An 18233-nucleotide genomic window follows, 5' to 3' on the forward strand; every position below is an offset into this window, starting at 1 on the left:
ATAAGCAGAGGGGATACAGACGTTACCAACAGCCGTCATCTAAAGTAGACATTCGGTTTTCCAATGCATTTTCTAGACTTTTTCAATTCGACATAAAGGTAGAGTAACCAAGTTAAAATCTACTTATTTTAAAGCAAAACAATCCCAGAGTTAACTTTTTATTGTTTGCTCCGTTATATTAGTAGCTACTCGCTTAGGAACGCATAATGTAGCTACTGTAAGTACTGTACAGGCTGGCTAGCTAGAAAACACTGGCTAATTTCTGCGATAAAAGTTAGCACTAGCTTAGCTAGAACTAACGAACCAGCGTAGATGAGGCTGTCAGTTTCACTTCCTATCCGTTTTGTTGTTGCATTTGGTGGTCGTAATCTTTTCGATTAAGCCAGTTATGAGTTAACTATAGCTAGCAATGGTCACCACCATGTTGTTGAGACACGAAGTTCAGTTGAGTGTCGGGGGGAAGCCATTATCCAATCAGCTAACCCTGAAAGATTGCTAGACTAGTCTAGTACAGTAAGCGATATCTGCCAGTATTCAATACATAACAAACTAGAAACAGGGGTTTCAAAACTTTTCAGATCAAGTACCTACCACCTCCAATTAAACCGAACCATCAAGGCTACAACCTAGGCTAGCTACAAGTCGCCGTCTGACGCAGACCTCAATTTCAAATGTACCTACCGTATTGTAATTTGACAGATAGCAATGTGTTTGTGTAGAAATGTAATTAGCCTAAGGTAAGGAATGCCACATTCCCACCAATATCTTCAGCACAGATATTTTCATCAGTCATTTCCATCGTTATTGCAACAAGTAGTGCTAACACTAATATGCTACTCATCCAAAACACAATGTGTTAGATTATGTATCAATGTCAATGTCAGTTATTTGAGTATGTTAACATATCAGGTATCCATTGGAATAGTTAGACATGGTCTTGATGAATGCCTGACTATATAGTTAAGAACAACTATGAATAAAGTTCTTTAATTTAGGGAGTCGTTTGTGTAGCCTAGCCTGTATGGCTAATTAATGAATCTTTTTATGTTTTTCCAGCAGACCTAACTCTACTGGTAGATGTCCACTTCTACCGACCTGACTGGGAGTATGTCCCATCCTGGTCAGTCTCCAGGGGCGGGGCAATCCCCAGGGCCTGTCCTGGGACCTAGCCCTGGTCCAGGTCCTTCTCCTGGCTCGGTTCACAGTATGATGGGCCCCAGCCCTGGGCCTTCCAGTGGGCCTTATACCATGCAGAACCAAGGAGGGGGGGACTACTCCCAGGACAATGTGTACCCCATGCACAAGGTACAGTACCCAAGCCCTTCTATCACTACGTGGAAGTGTCAGAGTCAGAGGGAAGTGTGTTCCAGAAGTAGCTGGCTAATTTAAAGAATCAATCTAGATAGTTATTTTTCCCAGAGAGAATGTTTGTATGTCATTTTCGTTGTTGTTCAAAACACAAAATTACAATAATAGTTTAATTCGATTTTAAAACATGCAACATTGGACATAAATGGATATAAAAGGGATCCTACAATTATTCTTATTTTAAGTTTCTAACACTCATTGACTGGCAGTTACATATGTCATTTTTATAATAATGTATCTGTTTTTATCCATACCATTTGAGAGAAATTAATCTCTTTTGATTATTGCGATTTCATCATAATTCATATTTTGATGTCTGACGGCTTTTTCAGCCCATGGAAGGAATGCATGACAAGACCATGGTAGATGAGATACACTATGGTCAGATGAAGGGAGTTGGGATGAGGTCTCTCCACAGTGGCATGGGGCCACCACGGAGTCCCATGGACCAGCACAGCCAAGGTAAACTGCTGACACTCATTGAATAGACTTTTACGTTCAAAGGTAACACTCAAACACATATTCAAGATCCCTGAGACATTCAGCTCCCCCTCTTCTTCCTAGGATATCTGTCCCCCCATCCCTCTCCAATGGCGGTCCACGAGCACACCACCAGCCCAATGTCAGGGGGTGGGGGTCCAACACCGCCTCAGATGCCACCCACCCAGTCGGGCCCCTTGGTGCCCATGGACCCCCAGGCAGCCATGCCTATGGGGCCGCAGGGGCGGGGCCCCTCCTCCTTCAGCCCTGTTCAACTTCAACAGCTACGGGCCCAGATCTTGGCCTATAAGATCCTGGGGCGGGGCCAGCCCTTGCCGGAGAACCTGCAGCTGGCTGTGCAAGGAAAGAGGAGCCTTCCCACCATGCAGCAGCAGTCGCCAGCGAGCGCCAACCTCTACAACAGACCTCCAGGTACGTTGATGATCAACACCTCCAAGACAACTCTCCGTGATATTACTGTGTAATGCTGGAAAGCCGCAGAGACAGTTCTGTTAAGTAACGTGAATTGTGAATGAATGAAAATCACTATAAAAACATGAATCACTTGGATGTCATAGCAATCCGGGTTCTAGAAAGAGACTCTCCATGTGTTCACAGTCATGCTAATGCCACCAGTTGGCGGTACCCAGTCAAGCCTCTGCCCCACCACTGCCATGCAAGGCCATGCCCAGAGTGCTGGGTCCAAACAACCACATGAAGGTCAGTATGGCACAATGGAATAATGTTATAGATCTGGAATTAACCGACAATCGTCAGATAGTAAATACACCGTTTGCATAATGATGCGCTGAGAAACAATTTGGTCTGAATTTCAATGCACACTTTGTACATGCCTGATTAAAGCCTTCCAATGAAAATGTGTCTCATAACACATAGGTGTGCATATGAGCAACGGAGAAGTATTTGGCAGTGTATTTTGATTTCCCTCAACGGCCTGTTTTTTTTAGACAACTGCTTGATGTGAATAGACCACTGACAAGCCACCTAGCCTACACATGGATAAACTGGCTGCCCGTGGCATGTGTAGAAGTTGACACTGCTATGACACTAGGGCGCAGAAGTACCATAGACGACCTTTTGTAGGCTTATCTGTTTTGAGCATTTGACTAGATTTCAGTGTCCATTATTTCTCCAGGCCTGAGCAGCGATTCTTCCTGCAACCCTCAGAAGCTCCTTGTCCCGTCCGCTAGTGGACGACCATCTCCAGCTCCAATTCAGCCTCCGGTAGTGCCACCTGGGCCCATGCCTGGCCCCTCTACTGCCCAGCCGGCCCTGGGGCAGCCATCGCCCATCCTTCAGATGCAGCAGAAACAGAACCGTATCACGCCCATCCAGAAGCCCCAAGGGCTGGACCCTGTGGAGATCCTGCAGGAGAGAGAGTACAGGTACCTCCCCCTGTCTCCGTCTGCATCTTCCCCAGACAACAGAACCAATGAACCCATATTTGCGTTTATATGGCTTGCATTTGGTTCAGACCTATATAATCCTTTACCTGTGGCATGGTATTTACAGTGTAAGTTGATGTGTCAAAGGACTTTGCAATCTTGGGATACAGTGGAAATATAACCAATCAGTTTTGGAGACTTTGAATGAAAGTGCCGACCAGACTATAATTATGGTCGACTGCGTCAACAATACAACAATCCATTGAACTAGTGTTTCAATACAACCTGTATCATAACATTTTTGAGATAATCGCTACACCCTAAGATAGGTTACAATGTTTCCAATGGCTCACGATAATATCGCGACTTTGTGACGCAACTTTGTGACGCAACTTTGGGTTATAAACGTTGATCGTATCACTTACAACATCGCTGCATAGCAGTGTAGCTACTGTACCTCATTAACTATTATAGCTCATCATTATCCCTTATAGTTTATCATCATCCCTTAATGCGGGTATAATCCACACTTCTCTAAAGCCAGATACAATGATATGCGAGTCAATAAATAGACTTCTGTGTTCACTTACACTAATCACAGTCCTGCTTGGCGGATGTCGTGTGGCGTTTTTTTTTTTTGGGGGGGGGGTCATTAAATCATTGAAAAGTGTTTTTCATTGAGTTTGACGTATTTTCGACGTTAGCAAAACCTTTTGGGATAGTGCAATGCCGTTTTCCTTTCCCTGAAATTGATTGAATTGGGGCCTGGTCTCAGAATGTTCCTCTTCGCAGGCTGCAGGCTAGGATCGTCCACCGGATCCAGGAGCTGGAGAGTCTCCCAGGCTCTCTCCCACCGGACCTGAGGACGAAAGCCTCTGTGGAGCTGAAAGCCTTGCGACTGCTCAACTTCCAGCGCCAGGTAAAACAAATTGACATTCGAGTCATTTTCATCCAACGCTTTTATCCGTCCTTAAGTCGTATACAACTGGTGCAACTAGGAGGTACAGCGGAAAATCAAGGGTCAGAAGTGCATTTTTGGGTGGTGGAAGGAGAGAAACGGCTGATATTTGTCAAACTAGTAGTTGTGAGCCATGTTCGGAACATTATTTTTTCTTGGAGGGGGGGAGTTTGGGATATTTTGTCATGCGTTAATCGAATAAAATAATGGGAACAAGCCGGGTGCCAAAACGGAAATACAAAACCACCAAGATGACGACCATCAGGGCCTTCAAGCCGAGGAGCGAGGGGTCGGGGGCTTGGCTGAGACACCAGAAGAGCACGCTGCTGGTGTCGACTGGACCAGGCAGCACGCCAACAAGACTACAGCTTATTCACAATCACATAACTATCACGCTGTACGACACGTGTAGCAGGGGCTCGCTTGCACTTTGATGGTAGGCCCGCATATTTGTGACTGTGACCACTCAAACACCATAAGGAAAACGGTAAGGAAAACAATGACATGACCTCATCTCAACTATCCGTATACGTTCCACCAAAAAACGTTGTGTACAATGATGGTTGTCAACTGTTCACGTTCAATGTATAATATATTTCATCGATTGAAACAACAACAAAAACGTCCAGTACGTCCTAAAATGTGGTAAGATGCCCCTTGTGTACCACTCCCCCCTCTAGCTACTTCTCTATTCTCCTCTTCCCTTTAGCTGAGGCAGGATGTCGTGGCCTGCATGCGCAGGAGCACCACGCTAGAGACGGCGCTCAACTCCAAGGCCTACAAGCGCAGCAAGCGCCAGACCCTGAGGGAGGCGCGCATGACGGAGAAGCTGGAGAAGCAGCAGAAGATCGAGCAGGAGCGGAAGCGGCGTCAGAAACACCAGGTGAAACCTGACGAACGTTACTCATCCACCGCTCATGTTCCCTTGTTTTCAAGGAGAACGTCCGTAGAAGTTGCCGGAATTTCTTTTTTTTTTTTTTTTTTTTTCTCAAAGTTCTTCACGTCTTTTATATTGTACCACGCATGTGGGTGCAATAATCCAGTGTCATCTTCAACGACTCCATGCCATCACACCCCATTTTTGGAACACCAATACCATCGTACAAATATCTGTTTTTTTCCCTACAGGAGTACCTGAATAGCATCCTTCAGCATGCCAAGGATTTCAAAGAATTCCACAGGTCCATGGCCGGAAAGATCCAGAAGTTATCCAAAGCCATCGCCACCTGGCACACCAACACCGAAAGAGAGCAAAAGAAGGAGGCCGAGAGAATCGAGAAAGAGCGAATGAGAGCGCTCATGGTAAGAGATTTATGCATCATGACTTCAGCTCGTTTTCACGCATATTCCCACATCCTTATAAAACTCTGTATGTGCTTTCCCGACACATTCCCAACAATATGAACGACCTAACCGCATTCTGTCTGACCCCAAGAACGAGGATGAAGAGGGCTACCGTAAACTGATCGACCAGAAGAAAGACAAGCGTCTGGCCTACCTGCTGCAGCAGACCGACGAGTACGTGTCCAACCTGACCGACCTGGTGTACGAACACAAAGCCGCCCAGGCTGCCAAGGAGAAGAAGAAGAAGAAAAAGAAGAAGAAGAAGAGAAAGGTCCAAAAGGCTTTCAGGCGCCGTCGTTTTTTTGTGACCGCCGTTTGAGAGGGTGTGTGATAACAGTCTTGTGTGCTTGGTTCACAGAACGTGGATGGGGATGGTGAAGGTGCGAGCGCAATTGGACCTGACGGAGAAGTAAGTTCGAATCCAGAATCCATCTTGGGAATCCACGTCTGGGAAATATTTGAAAAGCCCTATTTTGAAAAGCCTATGTGTGCCTGGTTTTAAGATGTAAGGTTAAAAAGAAACTTGGAGCTGCAACTGAACTAATCATGTTGTTTCTGTATATGGTGTTGATGGATGTTGTTCCTTCTCATTTTCAAAATGGACAAGTGGCCAGCAGAAAGTTTTTTTTTTTTTCACTTTTGGTGCAAAACAACTGACTCACACAATAAGTCTTGTTGTTTCTATTTTCGTATCGGTTATTTTATATATTTATTAATTTGTCCATTAAATGTGTATTCTGCTTGCCCTCCTTTTCCGGAAACATGCACATTTCTCCACTTGGGTATTAATTAAATGTTATCTTAATAACGACTGACTTGCTCTGTTGGCATGGCAGCCCATGGATGAGAGCAGCCAGATGAGTGAACTTCCTGTCAAAGTCATTCAGACGGAGACTGGAAGAGTTCTCCAAGGGACCGACGCCCCCAAGTCCAGCCAACTGGAAGCCTGGCTAGAAATGAACCCTGGGTAAGAGAATCGAACTTTAGATATGTTAATTGTGTCGAAGTTTATTTTTATTTTTTTTCAGTAATGAAACAAGACAAGAGAAGCTAACAGTGTCTGCCTCACTGTTTTTGATCCCAAAATGTACAGACCTTTACCACGCTGTATGGTTTATAACAAACATGAATGTACAGTACCTTTCAAAAGTTCGGAAACACCTATCCTTTATTCAGTTTTGAGAGACACATGCACCACCTCGCGTCATTGTTTTTAATGCATGAATTCCATCACTTAATCAATCAATAAATCGCTCAGTCACGGTCTGTACGGCATTTAACCTACATGCATATAATGACTTTGCATGTTCTCCAAATATGCCTTTTGTGACAGTTTGATGAAAATTAATCTTTTGTACCAATATCTGTACATTTTGGTAAAAGTAAATCTTCATACTGTTAATATGCCTAGTTTGTTGCACATAAACAATAGGAACAGGCAAAAAACTGTAAAAGACTAGGTGTTTCCAAACTTTTGACAGGCACTGTACTTTTTGTCAAATTGTTTAATAATTAACTGAGCAATTCATTGGTTTGTTACAAGTAGAGTGGTCTTTTATGTTTGTCTGGTCTGTTTCCCTCCTGAATACAGATATGAAGTTGCCCCTCGATCAGACAGTGAGGAGAGTGGCTCTGAGTTTGAGGAAGAGGTGCGTGCCCTTGCCTTGTCACCTCTGTGATTGTTTCATGGCAAACCCCCACTTTTGATCTCACAGTCACTACAGGGTTTGAGTCCCACTCTTTTAGACTGTAACTGGCTGTTATCTGTATCTGGCCGTCAAAGACCCCTGGGATTTTTTGCATTCAGACTCCCTGCACTTCGAAGGGAACTTCTAAGATACACTTCTTTTATTTTGTTTTTGAAGGATGAGGAGGAGGTTTTCTCCAGAGCGGAATCTGAGGAGAAGAAAATCCTTGATCCGAACACCGACGAAGAGTTTGCAACCAAACACATTATTGAGTATGTAATTATTTAACAAATATATAACAGATATAACTTCCCTCTAAACCTGGTGTGTCCTGAGGCTGAAATTAATTTGACATAAAAAGTCAAGGCTTCAGGCTGTGTACTATTTCATTAGTCTTTAAAAATAAGCAAATCTCACAATCTCGAAAATAATGCATTTTATCCTAAGCTTGCACAGTGTAACGTCATGCATTCATCGTATAGCAGCATTTGTCGACCCAATCACATGACATTTGAATTGTTTTAACATTGGTTAAAAAGTCTTTCCGTACGGTCATGCCATCCAATGACATCCCTTCCTTCCAGGTCGGCCAAACAAGATGTGGATGACGAGTACAGCGTTCCCACTGGAGAGACCTCCACGCAGTCCTACTATGGAGTGGCTCATGCCATCATGGAGAGGGTGGAGAAGCAGTCGTCCCTGCTGATTAATGGAACGCTCAAACATTACCAGGTACGGTGCGCCGACATCAAGCGCTCTCGGTGTGTTCAGGAAACCAAAACGGTTGAACCGTTGCTAAAATGTTGTTTACTCTTAACATTAGAATGTATATTATTGATAATGACTAGCCTAAATATATAAAAAATAAACCCCATGACCCCCACTTGATTGTCGGCAGACATTCGGATTTAATGTTAGGGGTGAACTTTAGTGCACGTGTTCAGTCAATGCAATTTGAAGTGAAATAGTTAACATTTCGCAAATTAAACAAGCAAGTCGATTACTCATTGGATTATGTGTATTCATATAAGTAACTCTGTGTCCTTGTGTCTTGTGTTTAGATCCAAGGACTGGAGTGGATGGTATCATTGTACAACAACAACCTAAACGGCATACTGGCTGACGAGATGGGCCTTGGCAAGACTATTCAGACCATTGCCCTCATCACCTACTTGATGGAAAACAAGAGACTGAACGGACCCTTTTTAATCATTGTCCCGCTTTCGTAAGTCGAACTACACAAATTAGTTTTGTTCGCATAGATTACAGAGTTAAATGCTGGTGAACATTTACTGTATTTTAAGTGTTCACAGAACGCACTTTTACTTGAAGTAAAAAGTCAACTTTAACATACAGATTAATCAGAAGGTCCCTTTCTCGTTAAAATTAAATGCAAGTTGATCCCTCAGTAGCAAGTCACTCTTTTGTTTCACGTAGGACCTTGTCAAACTGGGCTTACGAGCTTGATAAGTGGTCGCCGTCCATAATCAAAATTGCCTACAAGGTGAGCTGCATAAATCTGTTCTCTGACAAAGTTTCAAGATTTTATATTCTCCCTCAACTATCTCAGTGTGTGTGTAAACATCTTTGTTTTGATGACCTCTGAAAGGGCACCCCTGCTATGCGGAGGTCACTCGTACCTCAGCTCCGGTGTGGGAAGTTCAACGTTCTCCTTACCACGTACGAGTACATCATCAAGGACAAGCAAATCCTCGCCAAGGTTTGACAGATGAACTTTCCTCTCTTAGACACACACACACACACCTGGTCTCAGTTAACACACATACACACTTGACACAGCCAGTCAACAGATTCCCACGCAGATTCCCCAATCACCAGCTCCTCACTTCTCTACAGATCCGTTGGAAGTACATGATTGTGGACGAAGGCCATCGCATGAAGAACCACCACTGTAAGCTGACCCAGGTCCTGAACACCCACTACCTGGCCCCAAGACGCATCCTCCTGACAGGCACGCCCCTCCAGAACAAGCTGCCCGAGCTGTGGGCGCTGCTCAACTTCCTCCTGCCCACCATCTTCAAGAGCTGCAACACCTTTGAGCAGTGGTTCAACGCTCCCTTTGCCATGACGGGAGAAAGGGTGAGGCTCTCAAAGGGCAGTGTTATGAGACATGACTTCACTTTTCTTTACAGAAACTAGAAGCTCAAATGTGCAGATTAGGTATTGTGATTGGACCAAAAATGAAACGTATCAAGTATATTTACTTCCGAATTAGATGAAAAATATGATGAAATATAAGCGTATTGAGAAGGTAATTCAAGCCCTGAATTGGTTGGTACTACCATAATACATCAATTGTTTATTTCACTTTAAGTTCCAACCACCCTGGCGAAGGCTTGTTAGTGGTCTCAGTGCATGTTGTACTGAAAGCTGTTTCTCTCTAGGTGGACCTGAACGAGGAGGAGACCATTCTGATCATCCGCCGCTTGCACAAGGTGCTTCGTCCGTTCCTGTTACGAAGACTGAAGAAGGAAGTTGAGTCTCAGTTGCCAGAGAAGGTTTGTTGGGGTTATTTAAAAATTCAGCTAACTTTCTTGACATTGGTAAGGAACATTTTATTACGGTCATTAAAAATGACCCCCCATACACTTTTCGTTCATGGTGTCCGTACCCCTCTGTCTGATTGATGTTGTCGTTCGTCCGCACAGGTCGAGTATGTCATCAAATGTGACATGTCTGCCATTCAGAAGGTTCTTTACCGCCACATGCAGAAAGGCATCCTCCTCACCGATGGTTCAGAGAAGGACAAGAAGGTTAGAGACTGAAACTGTCCCCTTGTCTGTGTCTCTTATGCTTTCTCTCCTCATTAGTCCTCTGTTTTTTTGCTGCAAGAGTTGCTTTAGATCCTGGCTTGCTTTTACCATCTATTCTACCGGGTGACCAGCACAAATCTTATCTTGCAGTTGAAGAGGACAGGCTTTATAGATCTTTTTTTTTTTTTATAGATTTATTTTATCCATAGTAAATGATCACACAGGATTAGAACTCATTTCAAGTTCATGTATTTTCTTAAGGGTTAGTCTCAACAGACTGGAAAGCTTGGCTCTCTTGAATCTTTCCCCATTAATGGGATTGTAGCAAGTCATTATCAATGGTTCGTTGTCTTCGTTTTGCCTTGATTTGCATTCCTTTAACTTTCGTTAGGGCAAAGGAGGAGCCAAGACCTTGATGAATACTATTATGCAGCTGAAGAAGATTTGCAACCACCCCTACATGTTTCAGCACATTGAGGTTTGTACCGCAGGCCCAAAGAAGTGGGCCCTGCATACACAGCTAAGTGTTGTGACAAGAAGAACTATTCTTGTTAAATGTAACTAACTGACATTTTGGCAAACTCTTCTTTCAAAGGAGTCTTTTGCCGAACACTTGGGTTATCCCAACGGCGTCATTAGCGGGTAAGCTACTCGGGAGTGTACCCTGTTGAGACAGGGAATCCATTTCAGTGACATGCCTGGTCATTACCACAAAATAGTTTTGTCGTTTTCCAACACTTTTCATCCTTCCAAACCCGAAATATGGATTTGACCTTGAAGCTTTACCTGTGTTCCTCCCAGTCACGATCTGTACCGGGCATCTGGCAAGTTTGAGCTTCTGGACCGCATCTTGCCCAAGCTCCACGCCACCAATCACAGGGTGCTGCTCTTCTGTCAGATGACCTCCCTCATGACCATCATGGAGGACTACTTTGCATACCGGAACTTCCTCTACCTGCGTCTCGACGGTGAGCAAGCTCGCACACCGTGCATGTTGAAAATCGTTTTTTGAAGGAATTCGAAACGATACAAGATGCGTCCGAACTGCTCTGCCATTGTTGGCATAGACGAATAAAAGAGAACGAAAGTGGACGCGCGGCCTCGGACCACCACCCGCTGTACCTCAGAGCGGTTCCCCAGATTTGAGTCTGAGAGAATATTGTTCCGTTTTAGGTACCACCAAGTCAGAGGATCGGGCTGCGCTGCTCCAAAAGTTCAACGAGAAGGGATCTCAGTACTTCGTCTTCCTTCTGAGCACCAGAGCTGGAGGTTTGGGCCTCAACCTGCAGGCTGCAGACACCGTTGTCATCTTCGACAGCGACTGGAACCCTCACCAGGTCAGCCAGAGTAGGGTCCTAGATAGGATAGATATAGAATTGGGGTATCTTTTCTCTTCTGTATACATTTCGATGAACGTCTCAAGGTTGAAATGCTTCTTCCATCCCCCCCGGTTCTGGTCTGCTGACCCCAGGACCTCCAGGCCCAGGATCGCGCCCACCGGATTGGGCAGAAGAACGAGGTGCGCGTGCTGCGTCTGTGCACGGTCAACAGCGTGGAGGAGAAGATCCTGGCGGCGGCCAAGTACAAGCTGAACGTGGACCAGAAGGTCATCCAGGCGGGCATGTTCGACCAGAAGTCCTCCGGCCAGGAGCGCCGTGTCTTCCTCCAAGCCATCCTGGAGCACGAGGAACAAAACGAGGTCGGTGAAGATGTGCACAAACAGGAAATGGTAGGCCAATCTAAATCTAACTATTCCCTTTTTTTTGTCCATAATGGTTGAAAATGTTAGAGCTGCTTGACAGTTGTACTTTGTAAAGAATTGTAGTTGTATAGGATTGTGATCAAGTTAAAACCTAGGTTTGGAGTTCTAAATGTGTTCGGTAAAGTGTACAGATGTTTCAGATTTGTATCTTTTGATCTGTCTTCAAAGGCAGTTTACTGTCTCCCAATGTTGTTAACGGTTTCAAGTTGTCTTGGATGAGCCTCAAGCCCTAACCCTGCGCAAAATCAAGTCTATCCAAGTTGTACTAACTGTTAACACGTCACTGCAACCTTCAACGGACGGCTACATCGGACCTCTGTTTGATGGCAGGAGGAGGACGAGGTCCCTGATGATGAAACCCTCAACCAGATGATCGCCCGAAGCGAAGATGAGTTTGAGCAATTCATGGTCAGTAAAATATATCCCAGTGTTCTGGCCTGCGTACTGTTATTTTCAAAGCCAACTTTCAGTGGATTGCATTTTTCTGAGTTAGCAATGATAAACTTGAACTTGGCGGAGACACCTGTCTGGGCGGCCAACTCTTTGATCATTACTACATTATTAACAGTAGAATATCATTCACATTATTTTAGCTATGAGCTATAAGACAGATCTATACAAAATGCCCCCTTGTGGAAACCAAATACAACATCAGACGTAGCTTTAGCAAATGTGGAAGAAATGATCAAAAGTAAGAAGGGTAGACAGAGCACAGACTAACTGATGACTTGTGTTACAGTGTTGGGAGGGAGCATTGTAGCGCTAGTGACACACCAATTGACAGAGAACATTGTGATTTAAATGACAACTAATTAAATGTTCATTTATTTGAATAAATGTCAATTTTTTTGTGACTTTATTGTTACTTATGTAATATCAAGAAATATTGCAGGAAAATATATTTATTTTTGTTTTAAGAGAGAACCTTCGGACCCTTAAATCGGGTAAATCTTTGTGACTGAAACAAATGTCAATCCAACCTTTTTGCTGATCGTGTACAGAACTTTGTTCATTTGTTAATTCAAAGAATGTCATCTTCGTCCTTCGCCCTAGCGCATGGACATGGACCGTCGTCGCGAGGATGCCAGGAACCCCAAGCGAAGGCCCCGTCTGATGGAGGAGGACGAGCTGCCATCCTGGATCATCAAGGACGACGCGGAGGTGGAGCGGCTGACCTATGAAGAGGAGGAGGACAAGATCTTCGGGCGTGGCTCGCGCAGCCGACGGGACGTGGATTACAGCGACGCGCTGACTGAGAAACAGTGGCTGCGGGTATGTTACCATGGAAAGGGTTCACACGACTTATAGAAGAGACAGAATTTATTTATTTTTTACACGGAAAAAGGCAATCTATGGTACAGTTCTGTTACTTATATACATAACTCTGATAAGACGATTCGCAAGAAAATGCATATAAAACTGCAGATTTGTTGTTGGGCTCCGATTTGTTTATAGCAGTCATTTATTTTTCTCAAACTAATCGCATGCCAGCATTTATATTTGTATATTGATATAACTACGGGAAGTGAACTTATACACAAACATAAGACGGGCTAACTAGTCTTGGAGCCAAGCCCTTTCCCAATGAAAAGCGCTGCCCTTCCACAGGCCGTCGAGGACGGGAATCTGGAAGAAATGGAGGAGGAGATCCGGGTAAAGAAACGCAAGCGCAGGAGACGCCAGGACAAGGACCCGGAGAGGGACGAGGGGGCCCCGAAAGCCAAGAAGCGCCGCGGACGCCCACCCGCAGAGAAGCTGTCCCCCAACCCTCCCAAACTCACCAAACAGATGAATGGCATCATCGACACTGTCATCAACTACAAAGATGGGTAAGGTCCAGTAATTGCTGGGTAGTTTTGGTTGCGGTGAATGCATGTTTTTTACCTAACAATCAGTTTTGTGTTTGGACCTGTGATCTTACAATACTTCAAGATCTTTGAGCATTTGTATACAACATACTTGTCTAACCTTTAAACAGGTCAGGGCGCCAGCTAAGTGAGGTATTTGTTCAACTACCGTCAAGAAAGGAGCTTCCAGAATACTATGAACTGATCAGGAAACCTATGGATTTCAAGAAAATCAAGGTACAGTTAGCCCCTGTTGTCAGACTGCCTTCTTCATTGGTCCGTTGTAAGAATTTATTTTGGGTTAGGTATTGATTTGGAAGTTTTCCATTTCCTGTTGCCCAATTCCACAGCACTGGAACCATTAAAGGTTTAAATCTATTTTCCCTGACTGAAAGAAGGTGAAAGTGTTGTATTGTTTCCCAGGAACGTGTAAGGAACCATAAGTACCGGAGTGTGGGGGACCTGGAGAAAGACGTGATGTTGCTCTGCCATAATGCCCAAACGTTCAATCTAGAAGGTTCCCAGGTCAGCTCCCCTCCTGAGTGTATCGTCCTGGACATTTTCACTGTACGTTTGGGACCAACTAGTCCCATGTTAGACGTGGCGTGCTGTAACACTTGTTTCTATGTCTCAGATCTATGAAGATTCCATCGTGCTCCAGTCGGTCTTCAAAAGTGCCAGACAAAGAATTGTCAAGGAGGAGGAGAGTGAAGAGGACAGCGAGGAGGAAGAGGATGAGGACGAAGACTCTGAGAATGAGTGTAAGATGGCTGGTTGTTCTCGAGGCCCCCAGACTACGATACGATGCACTGTCAGCCCCCACTAAATCCGTGCATGCACCAGAATGCTAGCAGTTAGCATGGAGCGTTAGCATACCCTGGCGCATTGGCTAGCACACCGGAGGGCTCGGATAAAAACATCTGCTAAATGAATACACATGTAAAACACACGACAGTAGAAGTGTAGGAAGTCTTAACCCCTTAACACCGATCTTGAACACGCGGCGGACGAGCGAAACAGGCGCAAAATATAACCTTTGACTGTCGCCTTCAGGCTAACTCTGCTATTTTCCCCCCATCGACAGCCACGTCGGTGCGCGTGAAGATAAAGCTGAGCAAGAAGGACGAGCACGGCAGTGACAAAGGCAAGAAGCGCCAGAGCCGGAGCAAAGCCAAGCCGGTGGTCAGTGACGACGACAGCGAAGACGACAAAGAGGACAACGTAGGTGCACCAATCCCATGGCTGTGTTACCTCGACTTGAAAGACGAATGGAATGATCCTCCCATGTTCCTCTTGTCTCGTCCATTTCTGGCTGTGACACTTTTATCGAATCATTTCTTCAGTGCTGTAGGCTAGAAGGGGGGTTGTGGAACGGTTGAGGCACAAATGATGCCGTGGTTTGACTTGTTCTTTAGCTTTACGTGTCTTCATTCTCTTGGTTTTGTTTGCTCTGTTGTAATCCTGGAGACCAACAACGTACATTTATGCTCCATCAAATCCTTCTGAGAGCAGTTGTTTTCCCTTCTGAGGATCGTGTTAGTATTTCAAAGGGACCACATACCCACGTGGGGTCTCACACAAGTAAATAGTTGTCCAGACTGTATGGTATAATCATCCTACCCCTGCCTCTCCATCCTGGTTTCCGGGAGTGTTGATGTATCCAGGGGTGACAGCGTGGCCCTGCAGGGTCCATTGGTATTGATGATGTCACTGTGTCTTGTGTCTTTTGCAGGACCAATCCGACGAGAGTAGGAGCGATGACGAGTGAGATGAGGATGCACAGCACTTATCAAAAAGAGAAATATCCTTTTTAGAGAACTTTTGATGTTTTTGTTTCTTTGGCTCTCTGCTTTTGGTGTGCCCAAATGCTCACCCACCAGTTTGAGTTGGGTTCTTGTGTTGGAGATTGAGTGTTAGCCCTGTATTCACCACTAGATTGATGTAGAAAAGAGGGCAAAGGGTTGGAAAAAATACGCTTATTTGTTTATCCAAATATTTTTACTTAATAGATGATAAAACTATATTTTAAACTTGTACATTTAATTTTATAACGTAGTAAAATAAATTATATACTTGCTAATGCTTTCATTATGATGGTTCTTAAAAACTGTGTTCATATCTTTGCGACTGCATGCATAGAAAAAGTCAATGCATTTCATATAACATAGTCCCCTAGTGAAATGAAATGTATTAAAATATCTTCAAATCTAACAATAATACTGTATTCATGCCCTACAACTGCAAATAATTGTGAGTCATCTTGGCCGCTATTTTTGGGTGTGAGTTTTATGAATGATTGTGCTAATGTCCCGAAACCCTGATACAACTGATCTGAACGCAATCTAAATGCAAACACAACGACAGTATTATTTGTATGGAAACATGAATGTGAAAAGAAACAGTGCAAAATGATTGCAGCTTGGATCAAATACCCACAATCAGGCAATTATATAACAATCATTACAGGCCTATGCAGTGCCCTGGAAGACCTCTGGTCCATGGCCTGTTGGTAACTACTGTCTCAGTAAGACCATGGTAAATTATAATCGAAAGTTATGTTTCTTCTCAGTTGCGCAGTCCTCAGTGAAATGTCGGATTAAAGGGGTATTCCACAGAAATTCAGATGTGAAAGCTCCCTCCATACTGTTATTGTAGATTTCTTATTGGAGAAGGGAGGAGGAAAACTATCTATACACACACACTTGTAATACCTTACATAAAAACAGTATCTCTTAATGAACATCTTGATATTGTTACTGGCTAAAATGTCTGTGGTACAGGTATACTGTAATGTTCTTAAAAATCACACTTTTTGTTGTTGAAATATTAGCCACTAAAGGCCTCTTTGTCTCCATAACGCAAAAGCAACATGCAAAGGAGGATGTTGTTAGGTGATCAACATTGGGACAGCAATTTGTATTTTGAGGTTCCGCACAGAGTTTGCGGGACTCCTATGGGTGGAATAATTGAATATGTTGGGGAAGGTGTGCAATTACCTCCAACAAAATAAACACTTCTGCTTGAGATATTAAACACCAATGCGAGGAGCATAGAAGTCAGGAAATGTTGTGGATGGAAAAGATTTTACGATGATACAACAATCATATTAAATGAAATTAATTTACTGTAAATAAAGGTCTGTGCCATTTTCATATGTACATTACAAAGGCTTCTACACATACAACATTCCTCCTGATACACTCATAACCTGATCCACCGACTCTATGGCGAACTTTACACGAAACTCACCTGAGTTGGCAGGGAGAAGATCAAAGCAAGGTGCCTTTCCCTTCTGTGCTGTTCCGCTATAGCGTTACCAAGAGAGGCTACAAATTGTTGGCAATTTGACATTATTTTTCTGACCATTCAGACTTTACATGAGCAGTGTTTTAGATTTTTCAGTACATTTTTCAAAGGTGAATTATACTTTTGTATGCTATTGCCAAGCAGCACAGAGTTTATGCTGGTGAACTAAAGTGCTGCTCTTGACTTTTGTCTTCATAAGTCATTAACATTGCTATTGAGCTCTATCTATTTCGCTAGCTATCTGTGATTGTTCTTGATGGCATATCCTTTTATGACATGGTTGATATTGAAAGACAAAATTGTTTTGCATGTGTCGTGTGCATTTTGCTTGCCAACTCAGTTGTGATCCTAGATTTCTGTGCACATTGTCTTTGTGGTTTTATCTCTCTCACCAGAGCAATAAAATGGTATCAGTTATGACCATTTTCCTTTTATCTTTTGCCTTTCTTAATGTTTCAAACTTTGTATCCATTACAATAAAGTATGAATCCAAGTTGTGGAATAATTTGAAGGAAGTGGTTTCCTGGGAGTACGTCTTTGACTCGTCCTGACTTTTCACTCTGTTTAGAACTCCCCTGATGGCTGATGATCACTTTTCTCATAGTGCCTGTCATTCATAAATCACTCCAAGCTATTCCAAAGGGACACTTCCTAATATACTTTGTGTATTCAGATTAAAGCTGAACTGAAGTTGAACTTATGTAATTGGGTAAATCCATAACATACTGGTAAATAAACAACATTCCTCTGGAGCCGTCTGAAATTGTACTGTAGCCTCCTTTTCTCTTTTAGGGCATGATGGATGTCTTTGGCCTTTATCTGGATCCCCAGTGTCCCACACTTGGGAGAAGTGGAGTTCCTCTCAAATCAAACAGCTGGGCGAACCAAATGCCTTTCTATTCTGTATTCAAATGATTTCAAACTGAGCTAAATTAAGCCACTTCCATTGAAGTGCACAGGTCTTTTGGACCCTATTCGTATAGTTCTTTGAAGTGCCTAGCTGTTTAGACTGGCTTTAGAATGGGAAGAAAGGGATAAATTGGACAGTAATCCTTGTCTGAGTGCCAGAGATGTCAGCTGGAAATAGTCAGGTGCCAACGCAATTCCTGCTATTCCTCTGTAGCCTTTGTTGGGAGGCTCCACCATCATCACATTAGACTAACGTTCGATAGTGGGTCCTCCCAATCCTGCTCTGATTCAAGGCATTTTTCTCATATCTGTTCAAATGACTCATGTATGTTGAAATGAAAGGGCCAGGTGTTCTATCAGAGAGCCTGGTTATCTGGTGTTGTATCGCATT

At 43.7% G+C, this 18233-nt stretch overlaps 1 protein-coding gene across 4 annotated transcripts; it reads left to right on the forward strand.

Moving 5' to 3' along the window:
* The first annotated feature begins 14 nt into the window (after positions 1-14).
* Positions 15-17639, forward strand: smarca2 (SWI/SNF related, matrix associated, actin dependent regulator of chromatin, subfamily a, member 2). 4 transcript variants are annotated; one of them, XM_067228422.1, is made up of 34 exons: positions 15-98; positions 1057-1305; positions 1701-1830; positions 1933-2280; positions 2467-2568; positions 3005-3254; positions 4047-4173; positions 4922-5095; positions 5341-5514; positions 5648-5827; positions 5915-5965; positions 6393-6523; positions 7148-7205; positions 7422-7516; positions 7829-7976; positions 8306-8469; positions 8682-8748; positions 8854-8964; positions 9102-9344; positions 9650-9763; positions 9914-10018; positions 10410-10496; positions 10614-10660; positions 10820-10986; positions 11192-11355; positions 11490-11747; positions 12111-12188; positions 12834-13052; positions 13389-13609; positions 13759-13864; positions 14051-14152; positions 14262-14388; positions 14712-14848; positions 15360-17639. In XM_067228422.1, the coding sequence occupies exons 2-34, from the start codon at positions 1078-1080 to the stop codon at positions 15393-15395; spliced, it is 4749 nt and encodes a 1582-aa protein (XP_067084523.1). In that variant the 5' UTR covers positions 15-98; positions 1057-1077; the 3' UTR covers positions 15396-17639. The 4 variants fall into 4 exon arrangements, with proteins under 4 accessions (XP_067084523.1, XP_067084526.1, XP_067084525.1 ...); XM_067228425.1 differs by having other exon boundaries at positions 11490-11717; XM_067228424.1 differs by having other exon boundaries at positions 2485-2568.
* The last annotated feature ends 594 nt before the right edge of the window (positions 17640-18233 follow it).

This window comes from Osmerus mordax, chromosome 24, assembly GCF_038355195.1.
Source record: "Osmerus mordax isolate fOsmMor3 chromosome 24, fOsmMor3.pri, whole genome shotgun sequence".
In the NCBI taxonomy this organism is placed as follows: Eukaryota; Metazoa; Chordata; class Actinopteri; order Osmeriformes; family Osmeridae; genus Osmerus; species Osmerus mordax.